General features: G+C 41.5%; 1 protein-coding gene across 9 annotated transcripts in view; it reads right to left on the bottom strand.

Annotated features, from left to right (window-relative positions):
- Positions 1-21,543, bottom strand: part of tmod (tropomodulin) — a 62,376-nt gene extending 40,833 nt beyond the window's left edge. For 6 of the 9 annotated variants that reach the window (XR_006259857.1, XM_043411116.1, XM_043411138.1 and 3 more), the window contains exon 1: positions 20,598-21,542. Coding sequence is in view for 6 of the 9 variants with exons in the window: in XM_043411116.1 (XP_043267051.1) it covers positions 20,598-20,780 (183 nt within the window). In the remaining 3 variants the exon portion in view is untranslated. Of the gene's footprint in view, positions 1-26; positions 631-20,597 lie in introns of those variants that run through there. The other 3 variants (XR_006259861.1, XM_043411148.1, XR_006259862.1) reach the window with 2 other exon arrangements.
- Positions 21,544-23,929: the final 2,386 nt, after the last annotated feature.

The raw sequence follows: 23,929 nt of genomic DNA, 5'->3' as shown, positions 1-23,929 counted from the left end.
CCGTTGAGCCTTGTTTATGAGCTCACCTCATCGTCGGGGAGCCTGGACGTCGTTTTCGTCGTTTTGCTCGTTCTAGTGGTAGTAGTAGTTTTCCTGCTGATTCTCGAGGTCGTGAGAGTCTCGTGGGGCGAGTCCCAATCCTGAAAAACCTCCGTGGTCGCCATTTTGTATTGGTTGTATGATATTTCAACTTAATCCTTGAGTCGAGGCGAGGGTGGGACACGCGGAGGTCAAAATTTGGAGCACAGATGCCGAAGGTAACACACTGCACTGGGCGAGCCGAAAGGCGGGAAAAGGGCGAACTTCACAGTAACCAAAAGCGCTCTTGATTCGATGCACCACCGTGAAAAGCATCCACAATAATTATTGTTTTATTAACTATTAAACAGGCTTAAATTTTCGGTCGAAAATCCCTTCGTTTTTCTCCCGTGAAAGATGCTTTTTCGTCAAAGATTTTTCTCCTCATTTGGCCAAAAATTTAGCAGTCGCATTTTCTCGAGGAATTACTTCGAAGAAACGGCGGGTTCCCTCGGACCGTGCCTCGTGGCCCGCGGAATCTTTGACGCTTGTAAAATGGCGCGATCTGTTGGATGGACCACGCCAGACTGAGAACGTCCAGGAAACACTCCGCCCCCGAAAGCTCGAGAGCTTCTAAGCCGCTCTACAGCACGTTATAAAGCACACGCAGACACACTCACGCGTGAGAAGACGTGCCACAGCCCGTTTCCAGAAATACGTGGATACAGGTATAATTAGGACGACGTGTGGGACGCGCCGACCGGGGGGACGGAAAGACGCTGCGAGTATGAGACGAAACATCGCACAGCGCCTTGGGAGGGACCGAAGGGACGAATGTATCAACGAGAAATAAGTACGAGACAACGAGACTGCGGGGGCAGGGAGAGAAAGCGAAGCAAAAGCCAAACGACGAAAGAAAAACAGATGGATAAGCTGGTGAGCGGCTCCACAATCATTCATAAAATTTCGATCGAAGGCACTTTGCGCTCGTGCGAGGAGCGTGGCGGAACAATTTTTTTTGGCAAAGGCGATGAAGATTTTGTTCTTCTAAAAAAAATAACGAGGCAATGCAATATTTTCCGCGTTACCAGGAATCTCAGTTTTTTTCGAACTCGCGGGTTGTTACGAATAATAAATTTCGTGAACAAGCGAACGACAATTTTTGCCTTTGCATATGTGCGAGTCGTGTCCGAGTGTTCGACTGAATTCGACGAAAAAATATTTGCTTAGAGATGCAGCGCAATGTTAGCACTCCCTCAAGTTTTTTTGCCAGTAGGTTTTTCGGAATTTACCGCTATTTCGGAGCCTGCAGTTGAACCAGCGAAATGACGCTTATCTGGGTCGATAAATTGGAATACGTGAAAATAGTTTAGTGTTCCTGTTCACGTTCGAGACACGCCTTGGCAAACATCGAACGGATCACACGTCACGTCGAGCATAATGACCTAATAAAAGGATCGAATGAGTTCGAATAAACAAACCATTTCGGATGTGACGAGAAGGATTATCGAAACGTGACTAATCTCAGTCGTAACAATTGCTTTTATGGGTTTTTACAACAGAAAATATTTTACGCTCATTCAGGCTCGAATATTTTTTCAGAAAGTCGAATTTTCGAGAATTTCGGATACGAAGTTGATTTTTATAATTTCTCGATCCTAAACGGGGCTGAGATTTGAAATATGGCGCAGTTGCGAATTATATTCTTCAATAACTTTCGGAGTAATAATACTAAATTGTTACATAACGAAATTTTCGAGTTTTGTACTTTGTCGTCGCGATCATCCGCGACATAAAACTGATAGAAAAAAAGATTGACGATAAAACCCGATTAGCATATCGCACAGAACTGAAAACTTGCCAAATTGCAATCAGTACGAAACTCGGCATTTCCTGTGTCAGTTTTACAACGCAGCGAACGTCCGCAAAAATCTAGTTCATTAGATATCGCGTGTAGGAAAATCTTTTGACAAGTGAAAGAGTTCTCGTTTCACGTCAGAAGCGTGACGCTGCTGAAAATCCTCTTACAATATATTCGTCTCACAATCGGCCGGGTTTCTAGATACTTGACGGGCTGCTGACCAAATTACTGCGTCACTGCACCTTGGCAATGACGGCCATTAAACTTCCGTTCAAAGAGACTTTCGTGAGTCTGCAAAGCACGAAAAGTGTGGATGATCGTGCAATCGTGACGTCGCTAAAAATCCGAAGATATTGAAAATACAAATTGTTTCGTCCAAAGCTTTGTGAACATCTGGGAACTCACACATTTTTTTCTGAGACGCCATCAAGGGGGTTCGAGTGATGAACTATTTCTCAGTTGTAGAAAAAGTAAAAGGTTCGCTCTCCCTAAGACCCGAATCCTGGCGATGAAACTACTTTTCACGACGCTGAACTTTGCAACGTTGGAGTCGCAACGAAACGAACGAAAAAAACCTTCGCAATTCACCGATTTTTTGAATCCACGAAGTATCGGTGCAGCTTGAAAAACTACGAATTTTAAATTCACCAGAGGGAACGAAATTAGAGAATTGCTGAAATTATTGGAGGGGTTTTTTACATCATTTCGTCGGACTCTTGCATACTTCAGCGTCGCTACGTTTTCTGGATCTTTTATTTAACCGAAAACGCGATCGAAATGTTCGAGACAGGATACGTCAATGAGGATTGAGAAACTCGGCATCGAGCTCGAAGCTGACGCTTCCATTTGTCGTCTTAGAGAAAAAACTTTAAAAATTTCAAACCTCACGAGAATCATGCTTGCAGACTCAACTTTCCGGACCTCGCATAAAGGACTTTGTTGTGTCTGTTAAAAATCAAATATTCGCGTGCGAAGCCACTGCGACTTCGGAATGTTCGCGTTTACTCATCACCGACTATAATGACTTTTCTGTCACGCAATTCCACGTCAACCGGCGATGCTCTTCCGCAAAGGTGTCGACTGGCGACCTTGAGATTTGATCCCTTTCGCGTGGCCTCAAAAAAACATGAAGAAAATCGGAGAAATTCCGAGTGAGCAGGATAGTGCGAGGGTTTGTTCTCGCGTTGTTCAACTTCGAACTTCGCTGCGGGAGCGTTGCAGCCTGGAAAAGATGGGACGAGAGTGCCGCAGGAATTGGCTGAAGAATTTTTGCGCGTATCCTCATCAGTTTCCGTCGGACCAGGCTAAGCGCGTTTGTTTTCGAACGTAGCAGAAATAATATTTGGCACAAAGAGATCTTTCCCTCCTCTTCCACTAGTTTATGTAATATTAGATGGATAGAGTCCGGATAAAACGAGCGTATTATTCGTCATTTTAGATGCAATCGTCTCGGACGCGGTTGAAGCATCAACAGAATTAAGAATTTAAGGAGCAAAGTGCAAAAGAACGTCAGTAAGGGCTACATCGAGGCCCGATTATCTCGCAGCCCCTGAAAAATCTTTTGTTCTCAGTCATACGCGTGTGCAGGAGAATAAATTCTCGAAGCTTTCGAAAGCTTTCGTGCATGGCTCACGCTGCTTCTTCGAGATCTTTGATGTAGCAGAACTGAGTAGCTGGCGTTTAATTCGAGGTAAACAAAACAACAAGTTGCTTTCGAGCTCAAACGTGAATATTCCGCACGATACGGATGTGCGCTGGGGAACAAAGAGGAAAGCCGAAAGTCCTCGGTGTGCGGGGGACTGCAAGAGCTGTTGCGTTGCTCGTCAGGTGGCCCTGCTCGTCTGTCTAATCTCATGATTCACATCGGACGTGGGCCGTCTCCTTCTTCTTCTTCATCATCATTTTCCACCGTTTCTTATTGCTCTTCGTCACATTCGTCTCGGCTCTGGTGCTGCACCGAGGGATATTTGTGAACGTCAAGAGGACGTGCTCGTATTTGGACCGGGTAAATGTGGTCTGGAAAGATTGTCAGACGGGCAGAGACGGGAGCTGCTTCGCGGTTTTCTGCTTGAATCTCTTTGTTTTTACCATTTCCGTATGATCGCATGACCTTTGGATTCTTTCCGGGGAAGAGATTGGCGTCGAGGAGATGAGCGGTACCGCGCACGGTGCGCGGGCGAGCTTGGCAGATGCGACGAGGCGAAACGAGCCGTGAAAAGACGCTGAACTCCTGGACGAACGGCTAAGAGTCTGTTCAACTCGCGCGCCGCGTTTCTCCCTTCGCGCTTCCGCTCCACCGCGGGTTTTACGATCGAACGCCTTGGGATCAACACTGCGGAGGATACGAATGTCGCTCAGGGTTAACCGCGGAGGATGAAATGAGCATTTTTTTCAAATGTTTCTTTCCTCAGATCGAAGCAGCGGCTGCGACAAAGTCGCAGTGAAATTAATCTCAAATAACTTTGACGCGTGTGATATTTCACGAATCAGCTAAGTTCGGATCGTTGCGAAAGCTTAAGGAGGGTGGCTACGTTCGTCAAATTGATAAGAAATTGATCAAATTTGGTGATAATGTTCTTCAACATCAAGTGCGAAGACACAATTTTTTTCAAAATTTTCTTCTGCTTAGTTATCGAGTAATTACGGATTAAAGCAGATTTCTTATGCCCGGAATGTATACCTATATATATGGAAACGCTATGCTTATACACTTGAACTTTAGTGATCAATTACTCGATAACTGTACAGAAGAAAAATCTTTAAAAATTTGTATTGTCAAATTTGGCCCTAAAGAATATGTTCACCAAATTTTATTAAATTCTTATCATTTTGAAATTTTTAATGTATTTAACATGGTTTAGCATGGCAACATTGTATCGTCGGTAGCCACCCTCCTTAAGGCGTGACTCCCCGGCTTCGACAATGGTCACATTGTCGTCGAGTCTCGCGAGCACAAGTGCTCGGACGCAGACGCTACAGCCACACCTTCAGCTGCAATCACCATTCGGTTGTTCGTTTGTTAAAGAAAATCCGCTGCTGGCAAAGGTTTAATCCGAGATGTGCTTTCGGAAGAGCTTGTGCATGCGCAAGATATTTCACGAAAGCTACGATCTCGTCCGTGGGAACGTCCGCGAGTGAGATGAATCCTTGAGCACTCGTCACGTCGTATCTACTTGAAAATGCTATCAATTTTTTCCTCCTCGTGATTTGCAACTGTGCGCGTCTGGAATTAGAACTTGGCTTGGGTAATTTCTCGCCAAGGCGCAAGATAATCGGCGAATCTCTAGTGTCATGACGAGATTTACACGACGCTAAATAAACGACGGGGCTTGAGAGGGCTAGGCCAAAACTGCGGATAACTCGCTCACTCGACGCATCAGCAAAGTTGGAGCGCATTGGGAAAATCAACCGCGCGCGGTCGAAGACGGCTCGACCTTTGCGGGTACGATGCGCCACTGAATCGAGTGGCCTTGACGTCAACCAACGATTTTCCGGAAGCCATATTTTTCGTGTATTATTGCCGCTTCACCAACGCGCGAGATCAACAAAAATGGCTGCCGGCCTGTTGGCCTTCGTGGCTCGCTCTCTTGCTTTGTTTGGTCCAAGCGTTGCGCACGTTACGACGGGGCATCTCTTTCTAGCCGCGGAGTTCGCGAGACGTCAATGTTTCTTGATGAACGATTGACTGACCAATAAATCGATTTTAGCTCAAACTGATTTCTGAGTCTGCTACAAATTTGACTCGAACGTGCGCTCGATGACGCATGTGAAAAGTAAATAAGCGTTTTCTACTTCAGGGGAGTTGTGAAAATGCATGTTAGCAGCCGCCAGGAGCTGATGAATCATTCTTATTAGTGACAAAACTTTGCGTGCTTGTAAACAGATTGTTTCTCTCGGGTAACTCGCGCTTGCGAAACACCGCGATTTCTTAAGCATTCCAGCATGCAAATTCCATCTTTATCGCCGCGAGTGCAGCATCAATCATTGCTCGATTCGTTATTGAAATTGTGAGCTCTGACCATCGCTTTCATAATTAGCCACGTTTTGCTTCCCTTTTTAACCTGACGATGCTTTTTTCAATCGATTCAAATTTTAAAGCTGCGCAATCGCGCCAATGCGTGGGATGAGATTTATTTATAATCTCGTTTCGTCGCTCCACGTCAACGCTCAACAGATGGCGGTCTTGGCAAGCAACGACGCTTTCTACGACGACGCCGCGTACCGAAGCTTCTTTATCGACCGTTTCGGAATCGCGAGCTTTCACTGACAACTTCAAACACTCGTAGAGGCCACCACGAGCTTTGTGTCACGTGAGGAGTGGAATACAAACCGAAATTGCGATTTTCAGGACCCTTTTTCTCAGCGTTTCTTTATCTTGCTTTTCTTAATTTAAGATTGACACGAAGGATTCCAGATACTACCGTGAATGGAAAAAAAAAAGAGGGAATGAATCAGAATTTCTGGGTGAAGCGACTCGAAGCTTTTTCAAAAGATCGTAATGAAACGATGATTAGAGAAAAAAAGTTGTTGAGACACACTTTTGTGTGATCCTTTTCCATCAACTTGATTCTAAAACTGAATGCACGAATGAACATTTTTTTGGATCGTCACTGACTACAGCCCGCGAGCCGTACTTTCGTGAACGTTGCGTTATGAACTTTGAACGATGGAATAGAAAATGTTTTATCCGTCTGTTTTCAAGGTTTCGTTGTTCGACGTCGCAAAATTCAAAATTATCTAAAAAATCACAAGTGCTAGAAGTTGATTTATTCGAAATTTATTCAATTTCCTGCCTTGGTTTTCTCGAATTGTATATACGATCGTGACGTTTTTTTTCGTTCAATTATTTCCAGCTGGAAAATGGGTCGTTTTGACTGTTTTTTTTTTCTCGAAAATGTTGAACTTACACATACGTCGAAAAAAGTTATGATGGCGTTCGGAGAGGGGAATTTGCTCTGACATTGTAAGCTCGTCGAGCTCGCAATGGAGTTTGAATTTATAGACCATTTAGCACCGCTTAATACCCAGCAATAAATATAAACTCGGAGACTCAGTTTCCAGAGTGCCTCTGGCTCTACGTGGCTTTGTCACCAGTGTCTTTTTGTCAAGGTTACAAACTTATTGGACAGGGCTATTTAACCCTTAAACATAAACGTGTTTTTCGATTCAACGTATTTTTATTATTCGCTCGACAAAACGAGAACGTGGTCGATTCTGACGCTCAATTTTTCGGCTCCGATAAATATTTCTTCGTCACGATTTGTCGGTGGAACAAAAAATTTTTTCGAGTCTGCAAATCTCCCAAAATTCAACGAAATTGAAGTTTTATTGTCATAGCCTGCTCAATGTTTCTTCTATCGGGAACAATACTACATCAACCACCAAATGTAATTTCCGAAGTTGATTGCATGCGAAATGGATATTTCGTTGGAGCCGAAGAAATTTGTCTGTCGAGCGATCAAAGGTAAATATTGCCGATGAGCTTTGATGATCGATGGAAATAAAATAAAAGTGGGGAAAAGATCACACGAATCTTTATATTCGTATATCGCAGTAAACTTTCCGTCGTCCCAGCTGTTTCATACGAAAGTGTAAAAAGCGTTATTTCTGCGGTCCTTCGTATTCCCCAAAATTCGATCGACGATCGTCCCTTTTTTTGTCCCTTTATAACAAGCATTATATTCCGTAATAATTGAAATTTTGGAAGACCCCACAAAGTCATTGATCCCACGGAAGCACGGAAGAAGAAAACGGCGTCGAAGGAGGTTCACATGCGGGAAATAACTCTTACGAAAGATCATCACTCACTGTTGAACTTTCATTCTAAAACTTCAACAACTTTCAGTCAAATAACAAATCGTCCGATGAAACGGAGTGGCACCAACGGACGAAACTCTAAATGCATTTATTCAAAAGTAAAAGTAGATATCGAAATTGGAACAAAGGAGGGAGGACAATGACTCGGCGGAGAGAGAAAGAGAAGAGAGAGCGTGTGTGCATCGTCGAAGACTTGTTTTTAAGGGTGGTGCATGCGTCGAGGCGAAAAGAGGAGGAGCAAGAGGAGCAGGGATGGAAAAGAGGTTCGATATGTTGGACAGCTGGCTGTATTTCGTTATACATTATATTGGCTCCCATAGGCCATTAAGACTGACGTTAAGACCGACGGTCCTCGGGTTACCAGGCGACTCGACACGTAGATTCACTTACTGCCGGTATTTCCATCCCGACGTCGCCGTCTTCTTCGTCGACATCGTCGACGAGGAACGACAAAAACGACTAAGGGCCGTGTACCAAAAAGAAAGATAGGAAGAGAGAAAATGAACGAGAGAGAGAAACACCGAGCAATTGGTCTCAAACTGGTCCACGAGTAAACCGTCTCACGGAATCGAGTGGTTAAGGTGGACTTCCTGTTTGAAGTTTCACGCCCGCTCGAAGAGAGACACACAAACCCGGCTCGCAGCCAAACGAAATTCTATAATCTCTATCACTTTCTACGAACTATAGTTCCTCTGTATATACATACCCGAGTCTTTAAGTTTATACGAGAGTGTGCAGCGGCGATTTGTTCTTATTTATCCCGCCCTAAAACCCGCACGCCGTCAGTTTCACTTAATCGGGATACAATCCGAGGGCTGCGGAAGCTCCGTGGCATCTGATTTATTCACTCCAAATTTCGAGTAGTTTTCAAGAATCCCCATTACGATTTTCCCTCATTTATTTTGGAATAATAATTTTCATTGAAAATCAGACAAGTTTTGATAGTTCTCCAAATAAAAATGATGGGAAAATAAAATAGCATAAAATCTCTGTTCAATTTTTTTCCCGTGGGACGACTAGGAGGACGAGCTTCCAAAAAGTTTTGATCGTCGACTCGATACCTCGAGAGAGCAGCACGAAATGCCAGATCCATCGAAAATCTGCAGGGAGAATAGATTTATATTTAGAAAGATAAATTAACGTGCCTTAAACACGTCTTCCGTTTTTCATACGATAGTCATTACACTAGAAGAAAGCTCGCAGTGGAATGAAAATTTGAAGCAAAGATAGAAGAGCACGGCGCGATCCGTCACCATCGGTTCAACACATTTTTCATTCGCTCTATTTTATCACCCAACGACGAAATAGTAGCTTCGAGTTGTAAATTGATTTATCGATACCTTTAATTGGAGAAGAGAGTCGAAAATACCATACGATAATTCAAAAGCTTCTTTTTTTTTCACGTAACAAAAGTTAAATGAGTTATAGGCAGGTTCAACACGTTCGGCGCACTTTAAACCTTCGTCAAAGCGAAATACGCAGCAATTTCCAATTTTTTATTCTGAATTTACTTGGAAATTACAAAGTTTTTGGTAAAAACCTGCTCCAAAATGGGCGATATGGAACCCTAACACTATTGGGGTCTGACATGGAGGCGTGGCCTAAATTTAATATGGCGCAGACGGGGGTGCAATCGCCGTGTGTTAAGTCCGTGTGTGGTATAAGCTCATATCGCGCAAATGTAGCATTAGTTATAAATATTCAGGATAGATAATGCTAGTTTTAACAATATGTGATATTTGCTGATGGTCCGGTCCAACTTCTAGTTATCGAGACTTCTTTTTTTTTTCTCTTTTTGTTATTTTATTTTTTGCGAGGTGTAAACGCAACCACCTCCATTTTTTACGAAGCTGAAGTTTGTAACGTTGGAGTCCAACGAAATGAAGGAAAAAACATTTGTAATTGACCAATTTTTTATTTCACGAAGTATCGGTGCAGGTTGAAAAACTATATGAATTGCAAATTCAGCAGGGAACGAAATTGGAGAATTACTGGAATTTAATTGGAGGCTTTTTAAAAATCATTTCGTTGGACTCCAACGTTGCAAACTTCAGCGTCATCATTTTTTGCTTAATTTTGCGCAAAAGTACTAATGTTGATTGATATGTATTAATGAGCAATGCACCCCGGCCATAGTTTGAAAATTCAACATCAGATGTCTCACAAATTTTGTCAGATCCCAACGGTATCATAGTAATTTTTCCAATTTTCTCTCCGTGCAAATATTAAAGGGCGAATGAAATTTTGCTATGTAGCGTAGTAAATTTTCAAATATTTCGGCGGATCGGGGATCTTTGTGTTCGAGCTCTTGGAATTTTACTATGTTCAACTCTAAAATAAGAAATTGATAAATTTTCATTTGGGAACGACACGACAATCAAACGTTTTTGGTAAAAGCCTCCAAAATGTGTAGTAATGCATAGTAATTCTTAAAATTTTTTTCACTCCGCGCAGAACTTCATTTCGAGCATCCCGACGAGTCGGCCCCGATTATTCGGATTCTGAATACGACAAAATTTGCAACAAAGAATCCACTCTGGTTGCGTTCCGACGATATCGACACGAATTCCATTCGGTCGGTTAAGGAGTTTCGGTACAAAAGTCTAAATATTAAGAAATTTATCAAATTTGGTGATAATCTTCTTCAACATCAAGTGCGAAAACACAAATTTTCTCAAAATTTTCGTCTACTTAGTTATCGAGTAATTACGCATTAAAGCAGATTTCTTGTGCCCGGAATGTATACCTAAAACGCTATGCTTATACACGTGAACTTTAGTGATCAATTACTCGATAACTGTGTAGAAGAAAAATCTTAAAAAATTTGTATTGTCAACTTTGGCACTAAAGAATACGTTCACCAAATTTTATAAAATTCTAAACTTTTTGAAATTTTTTATGTTTTTAGCATGGTTTAGCATGGCAACATTGTATCGCCTGTACCGAAACTCCTTAATGGATCGGAAAATCCGGAATAATGTGGCGCTTATTCAAAATCGAATGCACGCAGGAGAATTTTCCGAAGCCCGTTACGTTTGTGGAAAACTAAAGCGTTTTCTTGGACGAAGAACCCGGAGCAGAACGAGTAATGATAATCATTGCACATTGTTGAATGTTGACATTAAAATCCATTCGAGGATAGGAAAAGAGGGAAAATACTTTTTCGATATTTATCGCTGTATTTTGAAGTCCCACACGCACCAACGTCGGCCGCAAGTTATCAATGTTTGGGTTCTTTCCACTTGCTCTATTTCATATGCGCTGTCTTATTAATTCTCGAAATATACGTTGGTAGAGAGGCGATGTTTTGTGCTGAGGAAAAGACAGTTATTTCGAGATCTTGCTGGATTAACGGGATGGAAAAGCTCGGTAGCATCGACCTCTCTCTCGCCAGAGATCGCTCGCTAATTGAGACGCTTTTCTCCCCCCTCTCGCTCGCTCGAACACGCATCCATTCACACACACACACATACACACACCAAGTTTTTCCTGCTCCTTGGATAAGAGGCAGCGTTTGAGAGCTCGAGCAATGAAAAACAGGAAGAAAATTGGTCGCGGGCCCGCAGCAGTTTGAAAATTCGTACGGACACGTGCAGCGTTTTTCCTTCTCGCGTGTTTTGCCTCATTAAGCAACACGTTCTCGGTGAAACGTGACGACGAGTCCACTATTTGTACGTACACACTTCCAACGTAAACGTGACATTTAGCAAATATATAAGTACTCGCGAAATGAGCTTTCAGTGAATTTAGACCGAGCAGTCCTCGATCAACGAACCGAGAGCAGCAAATTCGCTCGAGTCCTTGTTCTCGTCAAAGCTGCCGCTACATTTCACTCCCGCTTTTTAACTTTTCACTTCAGTTCTTTTCACCGCTTCCCCGCGAAGACATGGGAAAAGTGGGAAAAGCTACGACGACGCTGAAGTTTCCAACGTTGGAGTCCAACGAAATGAACGAAAAAAACGTTTGTAATTAACCAATTTTTTATTTCACGAATCGTTGATGCAGCTTGAAAAACTACGAATCGCAAATTTGGCAGGGAACAAAATAGGAGAATTACTGGAATTATTGGAGAGTTTTTTCGATCATTTCGTTGGACTCCAACGTTGGAAACTTCAGCGTCATGAAAAGCTCCTCGCTTCCCCTCTTGGCGCATCACACGATTCGTTTCCATTTTTATATTTTTTTGCTGCTTCATTTTTCTCGCTGTTTTTGTTCATAGTGTTTCGGGCCGCGACGAACGAGTGACGCTTCACTTTGTCGTTGGTGGCGAGAAGATTTCATAGGAAACGACATGAAATGGAGCTACGTCGACAAAATGAGGCTCGATGGCGAAAATTTTCAGGCTTTTCAACACCGCAGTAGTAGAATTTTCAAAACAGCCAATTCCGAGGATACATAAAGTTTGGAAAACCAAAAAAACAGTCAAAGTGAGCGGCTGAGCTCGGCGAGCCTCAAAGTTGGGGAATTTCCACGATCGCTCGAAATCGGAGAGGCGAGTGCGTTTTAGTCCTCGCCCCGGAACAGATAACTTCCAAATCCATCGTTTCTCACGCCCGCGCGACTCGCGGAAACACGCATTCGTTTTGCGACTCGAAGACGTTCTCGAAGTGGACACAGAGTAGAGAGAAAATGTAAAATGGAGCGATCAAGAGCGAGAGCGCGATCGAAATTGGCCGCGAGGGCAGTCAGCCTGAGAGCTTTGACTTTAGCTGCGAATTATGACGTCGAATAACCGCGTATTAGACGCGATTCAAAGTCTGCTTGTACACGCGCGCATCCAAACTTGCATATTATTAATGTACTCGATGTTCCGAGAATAAGAAAGGCGCATGTTCATTCGTCGGGTATCGAAGCTCGTGCGACCCTCGGACCTTCCGGATGGTAGCGCATTCCCCAATTTATGCATGTTTATTTCTCGTGTCCATGTGCTGCCGAACGTCAACGGCGGCAATAAGAGTCGACGCTCGACAGTCGAGCGAACAGAACGCGCGTATATTCTTGTCCGCACTCTCGTTCGCTCTGATACACTGTGTTTCTTCACTTATGAGATCGAGTAAAACGGTACACGAGTTTTGTGGCTTCTCTCCTCTCTCTTCGACTCCTCTTTTTCTCTTCGCTTCTTTCATGCCCTCTCTCTCTCTCTCTCTTTTTCATCCTCTGACAAACGCTGCGAAGCAGCGACGTTCCAGTGCGACGATATTTCACCCGGTGACGATCCCACCGGCATTATTTCCTGTTCAGCCTCCGCGGCCCAGCAACTCTCATGCTCAGTATCGCAAAAGCACGTTCCGAGACACTCCGAGCAGTGGGAATTTATTCAAAAGATTCCCAGTCCCGCTACTCCGAAGCGAAAATTGCAGACGTGTCGAAAAAATCGATGAAGCTGAGTTTGGATCGATTTTCTCGACAATTTCGGATCGATGCTGCCCTCGACTGACTTTTCTTGTTGTTTCGTTATTATCTAGCCGGCGTAGCGACTCCTCGCGCCCGAAACAGCGAGAGATGGCGTTATTTATTCTCTCATTAATGAAGCCCAGAGCGCATCAACTCCGGGAGATTTACGAAGACGAGACGACACACGCGGAAATTCAGGAATCATTTGCAAGGGACAACTTGTGTCGGACGGTTCACGTTTGTGTACAGGGACATTTCACTTGGTGCGTCAAATTTTAATGAGCCGCATTCCTCGAGCATTGTGAAAAGATGGTCAGTCACGCTTACGGTCCCGTGGAACGAACTAGATCGCGGATCCTTCCAAATAATAAACCATTCCCTTGTCTTTTCTCGAAGTATTTGCATGATTTATTTCACGCGAGTATATATACTCGGAAAATATCATTTTGCACGCGTGCACCGGTCAAAGTGAAGCCTTCTGGATTCGCTGATTAATATTTATGTAGTTCTCAAGTTAAGTTAGTTTGATGAAACTATTTTTGAGGAGATTCTTTTTTTTCAAGGCAAGACGCGAAAATTACGAATAATTTTCACTCGACTTCTTATTTGGCTTGCACGGGGAATGTCATCCAAGTTTGAAATCGATCGTCGACGCACCGTGTCGCAGTAAATACTTTTTGGTTGAACGAATGGAGAAAAAAATGGAAAAGAAAAACGGCGAGTTTTGCCGGATCGATAAGAAATGTTTAGTTGGTTTCAATATTCATTTTTGTGGTTCTAATCGATATTTATGAAATTTTATCATGCGCTTGGTCGAAATACTATTTTTGTACATGCACGAAAATATGATTGTATCGAAATCCTTTTAGAAATTCGATTATAAAGAATAAGCACGAACGAAAGTGAAAAATCCAGCATCAAATTGGCGTCGCGCTTTCCAGTGAAGATCTTCTTGGTCAAACGGCGTTGTGTCTTGCATCAGTGCGCGGCGTCCTGAGAGATTTTTGGCGTCATTCGTCGAGACGATGACATGTGACGCGGGAGATGAGAATGTTTGGGCTCCCTCACACGAGGAAAGCGTGACGTGCCCGATGGCATCTCCGCACAGAGGTTCGTTGATTTGGCAGACTGAAATTACGTATCGTTTCTTCTTGGGGAGAGTGACGACTTCGTGCTCGTTTATTACCGATATACGAAGCTCTGTTTATATATAAATGCGTGTAAAGTTACGAAAAAAACGAGTCTTTGAAGAAGGAGAAATTTGTAATGAACGACTTCCGGATAAATTGAATAAAATATGTTAACAATCTCAAAATAAATTTGTTCTGCGTCATTTTTTTATCTTCGAGTTGCGTAACCATTATTTTTTCTCAGTTACAGTAAAACGACCAAAAATCTTATGACGAAAACGGTTCGAAAGCCCCTTTGTTTCAACACCATTCGCTTTGCCTGACAAAAGTATGTTCCCAGCGACCAGAACCGCAGCGATCGAAGCAACGAAAAATAGTTAGCGACGAATCATTTTTTTTTTGACGAATAAAAGTAGAATAGCGAGTGCGGAACTTGCCTGGTAAAAAATAAACGGAGGCGAAATTTATCGTAGGAAAAATAAATGAAGAGAAAATTTGCACGAACGCTGGTGTCAAATTCAACGCCGGCGCTGAAGCTCCACGTCAAAACTGTATCGCGTGATATAACGCTAATGTGATTTCGAAGCTGTGGAAAAATCGGGATCTTTCGATGACGGCGCGTGGAGCCGAGCTGCGAAGACGTCACGTATTTTCAGGGCTTCCTTCGAACAGTTTATTATCGGCTTATTCGTTGCATGTGCGGCTCAAAATTGGTCTCGTGAGAGGCAATTGGAGAATGGAATTAGAACGGTTCGCGGAGGTTTCGTGGAATTAAAAAATGTGGGATTTACCGAAAATTCGTAACTGTGTCGGTGCGTTTTTTCGATCGAGTTCTTTCTACTTGACAGGCTTTCCAAAACGCTCGCTACGACTACCGGGAGCTCCTGAATTCTAAAAACCAACTCGGCTTTAAAAATCGTAGCAAACTGCACTTTTCAAACGGTCCAAAGTCGATTCGGTCGATTCGTAGATTCAACCCGTCAGCCAGAGACCGAGAAGCGTCGTCGAGATTCTTACAGAAAATTGCAAAACTTTTGGCGTAGGCCGAGAACGACGGAGCCGCTCGCGCGAGCCCCAAGAACTCATTTTCTCGCGGAGCCCCTGGCGCGTTCTCGTGTCAAGGGGAAAATCAGCGAGGATGAAAAAAATAATAAAATCGCCAAGGTTCTGGCCCCGGAGACGTCGAAATCGGAGCTGAGCTTTTATAACCGCAACTGGAGCAAAACTTTATTACAAAGGACTTTGGTTTCGACAGGATTTTATCAAAATCCCTTTTGAGAGCTCCTCGAAGGTGTTGAAACGCTTTTTTTCACAACGCTAAAGTCCAACGAAATGCAGGAAAAAAAAACATTTGTATAATTCACCAATTTATTATTTCACGAAGTATCGGTGCAGTTTGAAAAACTACAAATTGCAAATTTGGCAGTGTCAAATTGGAGAATTACCGGAAGGTTTTTTTAGACCATTTCGTTGGACTCCAACGCTGCAAACTTCAGCGTTATTTCTTTTTTCCAAATGAATTTTCACACTCCATTTGGGCAGTTTATAAACGACTAAAATTGAATCATTCCAAACGTCATTCTACCATTTGGATTTGACATCAAACATTTTTCTATATATACGCGCAGTAAATATTATTTTTGGACTAAGAATTATATCGAAGAATTCCAAATTTATGTATACATTTTTTCAAAGGCTAGTTTTGTTAAAAGCCACAGCCATTTGTTGAATCAAATTTTCCCACAATTTCTCGTTTTCTTTTCGTTCAATACCTTGGTGGCAAGGCGAAGAGATATAATAAGTGGATCGATTGGAATTGAGCGAATTTAACCCGCGAGTAAAGATCAAGCTCTTGAGATTTTGGGATCGAGACAAGCACGTGGGGTCTCTCGGTCTTGAAGGACGTTTGCCAAACCCCAGCAGCAGCAGGGAGCAGCACACGTTTCGACCTTTGAGTATTTTGACCGTCTTCAAATTCCTTCACTTTTATAAGCTCGAACACGCTCCGAGCAATTTATCAAAACAAATTGAATTGAGCGACGTTGAAGCATGCATCGTTGTGATGCACCGAAATTCCTTCATTTTCTTGCGTAGATGAGCTCATTCATTCGCGCAGTGTCGAGCCACAAGTTCCATTAATTTTTTGACTCCGCATTCGAATTTTCATTTACCGCGGGAAATGTTTATTTGAAAATGAAAAAAAGATTTTATTGATCGGCCCATCGACGGTCAATGATTGGGCGGAATCTCTGAATTGAAACTATTCTCGAAATTTAAATGCAGAAACTCCTCTTTTGAATACCACCATCCAAAACTTATAAATAAAAAATTGTTCAGGCAGCAGGAACGAGAAAACAATAAGTAAAGAAAAAAAATGAAATGGTTCGTGGTAAATCGGACGATTTCGAGGAGAAAATGATAACGAATTGGCAGAATCGAGAAACTTTCTGGGAAAAGTCTCCATCTCTTTCTTCGCCGCTCTCTTTTAAAAATATAAAACTTTATTTTCTCTCGCTGCGCGGAGAGCGTGTTTTCGCGAAGAACGAGGAGAAAGCTAAAGATGTTGAGGAAAATGGTGAAGAGGCGTTTTTAATTCACGGATGTGTCCGACGAATCGAGAGAGTTTTGAAAGAGACGGCGGAAGTCTCGATGGTTCTTAGATAATTGCTGGTAACATCTGCCGGATTTACGAGGCGCGTGTTATCCCTCTGTACCTCTTGAACCCCCCCGAAGCGTCAAGACTTGCGGGCAGCTTTTTCCTCTCGCACACCTTATGTTCGAATTTTCAGTACGAAAGTCTCTCTTTCTCATTTTCTATCTCTGTTTCTTCCTTTCCATCCATCCCCCTTTCTCTCTTTTTCTTTCTCGAATACGCGCTTGCCAGAGTTCTAAAAGCGTCTTTGACAATGACGTCAAATCTCGACAAATCGTAACCAATGAGATACGAATGTGTGTTCCTCGGTGTGAGACGCCATCTCCGAAAGCGGGGCTCGTGTGAATTCATTCCAACGAGAAACCGTATCGTAATAATTCGTTCATCGACCAATCGAGGATCCATTCGCGTTTTTATTATACTTTATTCGAGTATAATAATTGTAAGAGCCCCGAGTTATCGAATCCCCGCGATAATCGTATCGGGATTGCGATATACGACGTTGAAGTTTGCAACGTTGGATTTCAACGAAATTAACAATAAAGACATTTGTAATTCACCAATTTTTTATTTCACGAAATCGTTGGTGTAAGTTGAAAAACCATGAATTGCAAATTTGGTATGAAACAAAATTGGAGAATTGCTGGAATTATTGGAGAGCTTTTTTACATCATTTCGTTGCTGACTCCAACGTTGCAAACTTCAGCGTCATTGCGATATATGAATTCATCTAAATGGGCCTTAAAAGAAAAAAGATTTTCGCATCTTTACTAGAAATTTGAACTTGCAGAATTTACGAAAGTTTGAAGTCGAATTGACGCAGCTAGCGCTCCACAATTATTATGACGCTGAAGTTTGCGAATTTGAGTCCAACTAAATGATGTAAAAAACCCTCCGACAATTCCAATAATTCGTCGTAGTTTCTCGACCTGCACCGACGCTTCGGGAAATAAAAAATTGGTGAATTACGAATGTTTTTTTCCTTCATTTCGTTGGACTCGAACGTTGAAAACTTCAGCGTCGTTGATTATTTATTTGAAAAGAAAAAACACGGTTTTTTGCGCGTGTCGATAGATTAATTGAGGATTAAAGCAAATTAATAAATTCGTTTTTGTTTCGTGGACGGACGGTTCCTCGTGACTTGGGAAAGGGCCAAGTTCCGTAGACTGCGTCAATCAATTTTGTCTAATTTATAGATTTGCGTCTATTCGAAAACATCTGAAGATCGTTTTCCACGATTTCGTGGTTCAAAAAGGCCGGAATGCTTTTCCAATGCGATCCTTTCAGCATCTCGTTATTTTATTCGCGCAGCGCAAAGCTTCGAAACAATCGTGAAAAGGAGATCGAAGCGCGATCATGTTTTTCTGCAAACCGATTAAACTGCAACTTTTTTCCCGATAAAATGTTGGAAAAAAAGAAAAACTAATTATAAATTTGCAGCGAATACACTCGAAATAGCCTGTTGGAATTGAGAAAATACTCGAATGTTCGCTCTCGCAGCGTAACTTCTAATCACACGTACTGTCTTTCATCCCGCCCTGTCGCCACATTTTACGGGAGCCTCCCGAGACTTGTTTATGGCTACGTGGACAGAGACGCGACAATGGATTAATAAGAAAGCTCGTTTATCTTCGTCGTACAAGAAATCGTCCTAATCTGTATTATGCAGCGAGAGGATATTTCAAAGCTTAGTGGACTTTTTCGAGGGATCGCGAGAACCACGTTGGATGAATGAACTGATGAAAAATAAATAAATGACGAACGGATCGAGGAGTCAAATGTGTGGAAGAAAAAATGCAATTATCAGTGCAAAATCTTCAGACAAGCATGTTTTTATTACGATTTTTATGCCATTTATTAACTGATAATAAATGTTACAATAAAGAGTCTAAAAATCGATTAAATTCTGAGGTCAATTGGTAATTATAACGTCGACGTTAATATTTATTTTAAAAGTTCGGACACCGGTCGAAAGTGTGAGGAGGAGAAAGAAAAAAAAATGATCAAGTAGAATAATCCATCCAGTTGAAAGCAAGGTGAGTTATAGCATTCGTGAGATACTAAAAACGAAAAAGTACGTTTTCGTCGAAGACGCTGACCGCGAGGAGTACGATAGGCTCCACTGAACTACTTCGATGAACCGCGAGCGCTTGCTACAGCTCCGATGCAATGGGTCAGCACGAGGCATAAATTTTGGTTAATTACGTGAAGACGTGAATAAATAAATGAGCGACTACGTAAAACCAATTTTATCACGGAGGAGTGGTCATTTAGTATTTAACGTTTACACTAAAAACGAATGAAATTATTTAAGTAACGATAAAAATGAGAAATTATTCGCAGCATTACAGAAAAAAATAGCTCGCGGGTCTCATTTCTCGAATTAATTTATTCAAGAACGTCGGACGTCGACACGCCAAGCTCTGAAATATTTTGATGGTATCAATCGAAATTGACAGTTCCTAAAACAGGAAAATGAATCTTCGAAAGTTCGCTATTTTGATGACGCTGAAGTTTGCAACGTTGGAGTCCAACGAAATGATCGAAAAAAACTCTCCAATAATTCCAGTAATTCTCCTATTTTGTTCCCTGCCAAATTTGCGATTCGTAGTTTTTCAAGCTGCACCAACGAGTCGTGAAATAAACAATTGGTGAATTAAAAACGTTTTTTTCGTTCATTTCGTTGGACTCCAACGTTGGAAACTTCAGCATCGTGCTATTTTGTGAAACATCTGCAGAATTATAAAGTTTGTTTAGCTTTGAGGTTAGCCGTGTGCTAGAACGGTTTACCGCAAGAAAGACGCTATTCATTGTAGTAATTCTATAATAACTAAATCGAACGTTTACCGTTAATAAATTATTTGGATAGTATTTTGCCTCATGATCGTCTGCTGAGAATTTCAGGAGATTCACAAGAAAAAATATGTTTGTTTTCGAAACTGTCATGTTTGTTGAAACGGAATAAAGCGAAATGACAGTCGAGCACACTTGTTTGTGCGATTTGTCAAACGGTTGAATATAATTGTCGTTCCTATGTTTAACACGTACGAATAAGTGATTATGTTTCGTGATCGTTAACTCGTAACAGAGCACCAATTTAGTAAAAATAATAATAAAAAAAAGAAGCCTCTGAAATAGATGTTTATGGTCAAGAAAGAATCTCACATTCTTTCGACTTAGGAGAAAGCCCAAATTTCCTTGGAACATGTATAAAAAACCGTGGTCGTCACAGCATCGTAAAAGAGTGTGATATAAGAAGGTACGACATTGCATTGCTGGATTTTTGTTTTTATTTTTTTCTTCAAGATCGAACGGTTTGTCTAGATGAAGAAGAAGGGACGAAGAAGAAACGAGAGCTCGTCTCGCCACACCCAGAAAACAGAGTCTTCTCTCGAAGACTACATAAAACGCCCGCGTGTTTCTAAATAAAAACTTTTGCCCCGATCGCATTATTAATAGCGTACGTTTTCTTTTCTCGCTGTCATCAATTTTTTCAATACTTTCTTCAACGAGAATGCTTATTCGTAACGTAAGCTCGGACATAACCCTCAAAACTGTTGAATACACGCAGTTTCAAATGTTGAAAAAAAATATGAGAAAAAAACGATGGTAAATATTTAGTATCGCGGCACCACCTAGAATTGGCTTCAATTTTTTTTTAAGGCTTCGATACTAAATGGTGCCGCGATACTAAATATTTACCAAAACGATCAAGGAAACGAACCTCTTGAATTTTGTAACTGGTTCTAACAGTTTTTCGTCTGGTGGTTGTAATTTCGTATTCTTCCTCGACGGTCGCACCATTATCATCAGCTTCTTCGACGGTTGTGCCATGATCGTCGGGTTCCTCGACGAGACCGTCGCTCGTCTCCACTTCTGTGCTCGTCGGCTCTTCCGTCACTTCCATCTTCGTTTAATCCTTGTGCTTTTGCTATTTTTCAACTATTCACGATTTATTTATTACTTTTTCGAAACCAATAATGAACCAACTCGGAACTTCGCAACGGTAAAATCCTCGATATTTCGTAATACCGTAGTTAGAAAATGAGGAGAGGAAGAGAGAGGGGGACGAGGATGTATGGAAAAAGGTTCGAGACGTCTGACGGAATAAAAGAATACTACTGAGCACCGATGGTTGACTTTAGATTCTTGAGCCAAGTTTTCACTATTATTTTTCCTCTCCTTCAGACGATTCCACTGTCGTCTGTACAATTTGTCGTTATCTTTGTAATATTTTTTTCAACGTTACACAGATGAAAACAAAATTATTTCGGATCAAAATTCTAAGAGGTTTTGCACGAGAAATTTCAATCGGAAACTTTTATAATCGTTGCTTTTTTTCTTGTCGCACTTCATTTACTAGTTTATCTTGATCTTTTGCTTCTCCAAGTGGTTGTATCTTTGACAGAACAACATGCGCGCCCTCTGATATTTTATCTACAATTACAGACACTATCGAATCACCACGATACCATAGTTTTTAAAAACTCGTGTTTCTTTTGCTCTTCTGTCTCAATCCCACATTCTCTCGGCCGGTCGCGACCTATTATTGCAATTATTATTGTTATTATGACTGAAATGAAAATTGTGACGCGTTCCACGTCTCGTAAACTATTCCGGGATCGTCCGCGCTGAACGAGAATACTGGCCGAACTGATTTGCTCCCCCTGGCGCTCAGCGCTAAGTCATCTTCGCCACCAGAGTCGCTACCGGCTGTGAAGATACCCGAAGACCGAACAGAGGAAGGGGGCAGGGGCGCCACGGAAACGGACGCGTTCACGGCGAAAATAGAACACGAATTTTCCTTCCTTTCAGTAATAAACTGTAGCTGGCCTTCGTATGTTCTCAAGTTATAGATATATTTACATTGATATAACCCATTTGGATCTAATGTGTTATTATATTTTCTACATTCCTTATCGTATACGATCAAAATTTCAAGAACGTATTTCTCAACGTTTTGCATTCTTCTAATTTCAACAAGTTTGAGCAATATTCAGGAACTCGTAAGCTACATTGGTGGCAGCACCGTCTTTGCCAGTTTCACGACGATTTTATGACGATCTAATCGTTGCTTGTAGTTCCGCAATCTCCGCCAGATGTCTGTTTCCACTTGCGTGATAAAATGCCTCGAATTCGGTAATTTTTTTTCATTCTGTAGAAACCTTGAACAGAATTTTATGTTCAAGGGTAAGCTCTGTCGACCTTAATTAATTATAGAGCAATCTAAAAAATGTGATTAGTTGCAGTTGGAAATATTATCCGTCGTAGATCGTTCGGCAGAGGTGTAGCCATTTTTTATGCTCAACGACTTCATAATCTTTGTCCCTTACCCCTCATATATCTTTATCCGAAACACGTATTTCTTACCCATGTAAATGAAGCTTTTGTATCGCGAATATCGATGTATGGATGAAATATATGTATTCAGAATAAAATTTGAGAGAATTGACATTTTTCTCTTCTACATATCAGATCGCTCCATCATTTATTGACGTCTAAGGTGAAAAAACTCATTCTTGAGAATCTTTAATAAGTCATGAAATTAAATAAAACAGTACTGAATAAAAATCCTTTCAGTGAAAATAGTGGATGTATGTTCAAATAATATTCGTGACCATTTTTATTGGGCGTGGATGCGAAGTAAAATAGTCATGATACCATGATACTTTTTCGCTAAAAATAATTTGTCCTATTTATTTTTGCGGAACATCAACAAACACGCGCGGTACATTCGGGCTCGTGTATATATGATCTGACATACATGATCTGATGTAAATTTTCCAGCCTCATCTCAAAAAACGATCGAAAAAAAATCATATATATATGTACGTGTGGTGTATATCACGTATTTCTATACATTTGATTTTTCACAGTTCAACGGATTCCGAGAATCGAAACTATCATACATTTTGTTTCTTCTCTGACATAACCTCTTTTTTCTGTATACCTGAGTGAGAGTCCTCGAATAAATTATTCGCTTTTTTCGTGCAATTTACAAAAAGTTTGCAATCGCGAGCAATGGAGATTCTACGATTTTCAAAATTGTACCAATCGAGCAGACATTTCAGAACAATATTCAAACATGTATGATATAATTGGCACAAGCCACAAGTGACGTAACACGTAACAAGAACGATTGAACCTGTATGCTGGGAGACTGCGGTACGACTTGATTTCCATCTGTGCTTGGGTCGAGTCAGTACTAAAAGAGCTTCTATATTATAAAACGTGCCTCAATTTCTGATTTCGTTGAAGTTCTGTGTTACGATTCCAATTTTTTCATCGCCAGATATAAGACAGAACTTTCAAGGGGAACTGGGAGTCGGAGGTTAGACTCTTCCCTAACCTAAAATGTTTTCACGTAGTACACGAACGCCCCCACGAAAAACCAACAGACGACAACGACGTTCGTCGTATTAAAAATTCGAGAAAAAATAATAAAACTCCTCAACGATGCTCTTTCCTGACTATTACGAATCGCAATTCAGTAATCGTAATTGACAAAGCAATCGATGGTCGTAGTACGAGTGTAATCACAAGTAAAAAAGTCGAAGAGTTTGATTACGAATCAAACTGGAAACGCAACTCTCACGTCAGTTTCCCGTATTACAGGTTATTCTTATACTTTTTCTTGAACTCACTGATTTCCTTCTACCTCTTACGAATAAATCTTGCTTGTATCACTTTCTCTTCCCGAAAGACCTTATGAAGTCAAATAATACCCAGAAAGGAATCTGAAACCCGCTACATATATCATTTCGGTTCGCACCCATAAAAGGTTACTGATATTTCTTTTCTACATACGCAGAGAACCTGACTTGGAGTCTCACAAAACTGCATTTTTACTTAATCAAAATTTTGAAAATTTATCACAGAAGTTGGCGAAACGATCGTAACGGGGGCATGGTCCTGGTCAAAGACGCGTTGTGTATCTTGTTCGATACTGACAACCGAGAATTTGGCAAAAGCTGAAAATAAGGCAACGATGAAAGGAACCGCATTGGAAAATAAGCTGCTTAAGCGTTTGAAAAGTGAACACAATGATTTATTAGG

Source organism: Venturia canescens, chromosome 1 (assembly GCF_019457755.1).
Source record: "Venturia canescens isolate UGA chromosome 1, ASM1945775v1, whole genome shotgun sequence".
NCBI classification, from domain to species: Eukaryota; Metazoa; Arthropoda; class Insecta; order Hymenoptera; family Ichneumonidae; genus Venturia; species Venturia canescens.
Note: the sequence above shows the minus strand (reverse complement) of the source record. Positions and strands in the feature narration are given on the sequence as shown.